Source organism: Musca vetustissima, unplaced genomic scaffold (assembly GCF_032173495.1).
Source record: "Musca vetustissima isolate MV318-11 ecotype Yass unplaced genomic scaffold, APGP_CSIRO_Mvet_v1 utg65757, whole genome shotgun sequence".
Taxonomy (NCBI): Eukaryota; Metazoa; Arthropoda; class Insecta; order Diptera; family Muscidae; genus Musca; species Musca vetustissima.
In genome coordinates this window covers 43,759-50,196 of record NW_026883573.1, presented here as the reverse complement: position 1 = coordinate 50,196, position 6,438 = coordinate 43,759, and the positions used below count along the sequence as shown (strand labels likewise).

The 6,438-nt window shown below is 37.9% G+C and overlaps 1 protein-coding gene across 1 annotated transcript; it reads left to right on the top strand.

Moving 5' to 3' along the window:
- Positions 1-248: 248 nt before the first annotated feature.
- On the top strand, positions 249-2,647 carry LOC133330484 (uncharacterized; the record flags this gene model as incomplete). The annotated part of the gene is made up of 1 exon (XM_061538921.1): positions 249-2,647. A coding segment is annotated over one exon (2,399 nt), but the record flags the coding sequence as incomplete, so codon positions are not given.
- Positions 2,648-6,438: the final 3,791 nt, after the last annotated feature.

Genomic DNA, 6,438 nt, shown 5'->3' with positions numbered 1-6,438 from the left:
ACGAAAATACGTTTAAACATTCATTTTCAATATCTAAAATCAGGGTTTGGCAATGTGACAATATAATTTACATTTCTAATGAAATATCGTTATCGATATTTTAACCTATTTCCGGTAAACGTATTGCAATGTCGATGATATAAAAAGCCAATGTGCGACATAGATTTGCTATCAGAAGTTGGACATCTTACATTTGGAGAACATCTGAATAGTATAGTTCATAAAAATGAAAGTTTGTAAGTGTTAAGTATTTGTCGCCATCTTGGGTCCTCCGATAACTAATGGTCATAACTACCGTTATGGTCTCAATTATCCTGTGGAACGTTCACCAGTTGATTGTTCTACATGTTCGGATGGCGAACAAATAGTCGATCGAACTAGTTGCTCACGCTACTATCTGTGCATTGGTGGTCAGGCATTTCGAAAAACGTGTGCTCCCGGTTTATTGTTTGATGCACGATCTCGTTCGTGTAATTTGGATTATTTGGTCGATTGCCAAGTGGGTCGTTACAATTACAATGAAAATAGAGAAAACTACTATAAACCAATTGTTATTGATATCTTGGGTCTTTTTCGATGGCCTTTTGGGCATAAAAATCCGGGTAATGTGCCTTCAACTCATGATTCTTCGGTCAATAATGTCGATGTTCAGCCGTCAACAACTTCGACACCTCTACCAAATAAAGTGAATCCACCTATAACTACTACATGTGAACCTACGACTACCACTACAACATGTGAACCTACGACTACTACAACATGTAAGCCTACTACTACCACTACAACATGTGAACCTACGACTACTACTACAACATGTGAACCTTCGACTACTACAACATGTGAACCTACGACTACCACTACAACATGTGAACCTACGACTACCACTACAACATGTGAACCTACGACTACTACTACAACATGTGAACCTACGACTACTACAACATGTGAACCTACGACTACCACTACAACATGTGAACCTACGACTACTACAACATGTGAACCTACGACTACCACTACAACATGTGAACCTACGACTACTACTACAACATGTGAACCTACGACTACCACTACAACATGTGAACCTACGAATACTACTACAACATGTGAACCTACGACTACTACAACATGTGAACCTACGACTACTACTACAACATGTGAACCTACGACTACCACTACAACATGTGAACCTACGACTACTACTACAACATGTGAACATACGACTACTACAACATGTGAACCTACGACTACCACTACAACATGTGAACCTACGACTACAACTACAACATGTGAACCTACGACTACCACTACAACATGTGAACCTACGACTACTACTACAACATGTGAACCTACGACTACCACTACAACATGTGAACCTACGACTACTACTACAACATGTGAACCTACGACTACTACTACAACATGTGAACCTACGACTACCACTACAACATGTGAACCTACGACTACTACTACAACATGTGAACCTACGACTACTACTACAACATGTGAACCTACGACTACTACTACAACATGTGAACCTACGACTACTACAACATGTAAGCCTACTACTACCACACCAGGATCTCCACCTGGTTGCAATGATAATAAACCACCATGTTGCGGTTGTGGTGGATGGGACCACAATCATGGTTCTGATTGCAATGGAAACCATAGACCTAAACCACCATGTTCAGGGGATAATGGAGATGATAATGACAATGGTTCCGATTGCAGTGGAAACCATAGACCTAAGCCACCATGTCCCGGATGTGGTGGATGGGATCACAATCATGGTTCTGATTGTAATGGGAATAATAGACCAAAACCACCATGTTCAGGTGATAATGGAGATGATAATGACAACGGTTCTGATTGTAATGGAAACCATAGACCTAAACCACCATGTTCCGGATGTGGTGGATGGGATCACAATCATGGTTCTGATTGCAATGGAAATAATAGACCTCAACCACCATGTTCAGGTGATAATGGATCTTATAATGATAATGGTTGCGATAATGACGATGGATCTGATAATGACAATGGTTCTGATTGCAATGGAAATCATAGACCTAAACCACCATGTTCCGGATGTGGTGGATGGGATCACAATCATGGTTCTGATTGTAATGGAAATTATAGACCAGAACCACCATGTTCAGGTGATAATGGATCTGATGATGAGAATGGTTCAGATTGCAATGGAAATAATAGACCAAAACCACCATGTTCAGGAGGCAATGAAAATGGATCTAATTGTAATGGTAATCATAGACCCTGCTATGATCGACCAGAATGGCCTTGTTCTGATGAACCGGACTGCGACCACGAATCTGACGTTTCTACAACGTGCACCACAACAACTCCCTGTCCGCCATCATCACACAATTCCACAAATTCGGGAACTGGCGACAATACTGGCTCGAACAACGGAACCACCAATCTCAGTTATTTGATGGGACCCAACGATTGTGCCTCTTTGCCCGATAATACCATACTCTTGGATTTGAGACATTGCCGTCGTTTCTATGTTTGCACCAACAGACGTGTAAAACGGAATCGGTGTCCCATTGGTGAATGGTATGACAAGGACGTCCGAAGCTGTCGTCCACGTTCTGAGGTGACCAATTGTGTGGCAAATAAGAATTAGTAAATGAAAACATTCAACTAGATCTCAACAACAATAGCAACAATGTATTCTGTTATATCTTTCAGTACACGTACATATTCTATACATAAATATTCAAACCCCAATCCTTCTCAAATAAAGTGAAATATTATATCAACATTTGAAGTGCTTTGGCACATATCTGAACTTGACCGGAGCTCTTATATGTGAGCTAAGTCAAAAAATTAAATTATATGAACAATTTTCTACTAGGAAATCTAGAAACCAGTGAGCGGAGCAGTATAGTCAGACGGGGCCGACCTACACAACTTCCATGAAAATCAAACTTTCTGTGGTTCGATATTCTGAGATTGGGCAATATTTCGGGATATTTCCACACTTTTGATTGGCTAGAGGTCAACAAATGTTACTAATAATCAGTACAGCCCTCCAATTACTTGTCCAGATTGTGTTGGGTTGTGATGTTCGGCTTTCGACTCGAAAAATACAAATAATTAAGTTTTCGGTCCACTTCATCCGAATAATTATTATCTGATCATCACCTAACATTTTAGGCGTTGTCCTTGACCATAACTGGAACATTTCAAAGCGATCAGCGCTATATTTCCGCCCTCCAGTGTGGTATTAGGTTACTAAATAATATATGAATACGTAAGCACCTATAAATATTTAAGTGTAACTCCCGCATCCGAGTACCTACGACAATATAATTGGTATCAATTTATAGGTCAACCACTCCTCTTGGATATACTATCAACTTCTCGGGTCTATGTCCTTCAGTGGTAAATATATACCCTATAGAATACAAATTTTGTCATTTTTCACACAAAAGTCAGGGTCCATTTGACCCGCTAAATATTGACCGATCTTTATCAAAACAGGCATGCTTATTCTTTGCGGTATTCGCGGTGTTTGGAGCGACCAGAAAAACCGACAAAAATAAAGTTTTTGGTCCATTTCATCCCCTAAATATTAACCGATCTTTTCCAAAAACAATAGGGGTCTTCATTGGCCAGAACCCATCCTACATGCAAAATTTCGTGAAGATTGATCCATAACTGTGGCCTGTATCGTGTTTACAAATTATAATGGACAGACGGACGGACACAAATGTCTAGATCGACGCAGCTAGTCTAGGACCAATATTTCGCGGCGTTACAAACTTTTGGGGCTGCACAAATGACAACATAGTTGTGTAGGGTATAAAAATATCTAGGATTATTTTTTTTTTTAAGAACGCACCAAAGACGAAATATCAGTTCGATTGTGAGGAAACAAGTGCCACATTTGTTATAAATAACACCCATATATAATTTTGAACGATCGATTTTTCCTGGTCAAAAAAATGTATCCTATCCACACTGTGGTACAGGGTATTATGTCTTTGTGCATATGTTTGTCACAGACAACCGGAAATGTGATAGACACATGGTTCCTTTTGAGAATATGCATGGAATCACTTTCTTAGTCGATTTATGCATGTCCGTCCATGTATTCTTGTGAACAAATTACATTTATGATCCGATTTAGATGAAATTAGGCACAGCTCACTTATTTCATCGATTCAGATTTAGATATATCTCCCATATATATTTTCGTCCGAATTATCTAAATGGTGCAAAAAACACCCAATATTTGTCCGATTGAAACAAAATTTGGTAAGGTGTTCTGAATTATGTCCCTATTGATATATACGAAGTTTTGTGCAAAATCGGTTAAGATTTAGATATAGCTTCCATACATAGTTTCGTCCGATTTTTGGTAAATGATGCACCAAACTGCCAATATGTGTCCGATTCAAAAAAAAAAAAAAAATTGATGTACGTGAAGTTTTATTGAAATCGGTTCAGATTCAGATATAGCTCCCATATATAGTTTTGTCCGATTTTATGTAAATGGTGCACCAAACTCCCAACATCAAGCCATACACATGCCTTTCTGCAACCTTTTTCATTCATTCATGCAGATTTAGAGTCGTTTGCGTTCAATGGGAGTAATCGATATAAAGCTAACTTTAATTCCTATGAAACAGACACCTGTTCGGAATATATATGAAAGCTATGTCTGCATCTGCACCAATTTCAACAACATGCAATAACGTCATTCTAGTTGTGCAATAACGTCTACGTTGTGAAAAATTTCGTGTCAATTGGACAAATATTAGAAGTTTGGTGCACCATTTACCTAGAATTGGACGAAAATATGTATGTGAGAGCTACATCTAAATCTGAACCAATTTCAAAGACATTTACAAGAGATTAATTTATATTAACATCAGTACATTGTAGAAAATTTTTTGTTAATCGGGCATACTGTGGGTCTTTAGCGCACAACTTACATAAAATCGGAAGAAAAGATATATGGAAGCTATATCTAAATCTAAACCGATTTTTACGAAATTTATCACACATCATTCTAAACTCAATTCAGTACGATGTGCCAAATTTCATGCAAGTCGAAAGATATATAGAGACTTTGGTGCAACATTTACCTAAAATCGGACGAAAATATATATGTGTTCTATATCGAAATCTGAACCGATCTTCACGAAACTTAACACACTTCATTCCACACTCAACTAAGTGCGCTCGGCAAATTTTTTTGCAAATCGATAGATATATAAGGATATTAATGCACTATTTACATCAAATCGGACTAAAATATATATGGGAGCTATATCTAAATCTGAACCGATTTTCACGAAAATCGAAGGAAATATACGTACACCATTTACATTAAATTGAATGAAAATATATATGGGAGCTATCTCTTAGGCTGAACCGATTTTCACGAAACTTAGCACACTTCATTCTAGATATAGCTTCCATATATAGTTTCGTCCGATTTCATGTAAATGGTGCACCAAAGTCCCTATATATCTTTCGATTTGCACCAAATTTGGCATAACGTACTGAATTGAGCCTAGAATGATGTCTGCCAAGTTTCGTGAAAATCGGTCCAGATTTAGATATAGCTCCTATATATAGTTTCGTCTGATTTCATGTAAATGGTGCACCAAAGTCCCTATATATCCTTCGATTTGCACGAAATTTGGCATAACGTACTGAATTGAGCCTAGAATGATGTCTGCCAAGTTTTGAGAAAATCGGTTCAGATTTAGATATACCTCTCATATATATTTTCGTCCGATTTCATGTAAATGGTGCCCCAAAGGCCCTATATATCTTTCGATTTGCACGAAATTTGGCATATCGTACTGAATTAAGCCTAGAGTAATGTCTGCCAAGTTTCGGAAAAATCGTTCCAGATTTAGATATAGCTCCCATATATAGTTTCGTCCGATTTTATGTAAATGATGCCCCAAAGTCCCTATATATCTTTCGATTTGCACGAAATTTGGCATAACGTACTGAAGTGAGCCTAGAATGATGTCTGCCAAGTTTCGAGAAAATTGGTCCAGATTTCTATATAGCTCCCATATATAGCTTCGTCCGATTTCATTTAAATGGTGCACCAAAGTCGCTATATATCTTTCGATTTGCACGAAATTTGGCATAAAGTACTGAATTGAGCCTAGAGTGATGTCTGCCTTGTTTTGTGAAAATCGGTCCAGATTTAGATATATCTCCCTTTTATTATAGATTGATTTTAAGTAATTGACGCACCAAGGAACCAATGGGCTGATAGGAACAAAACGTTCTGAAATTAGTATAACCTAACCTGTGACAAGTTTGTTTGAAATCGCTTAATATTTGGATAGAGGTTCCATATATATTTTCGCCCGATTTCAAGTAAATTGGGCATCAAACTCCTCATGTTAGTCAGATTGACATAAAATTTTGCACAACTGA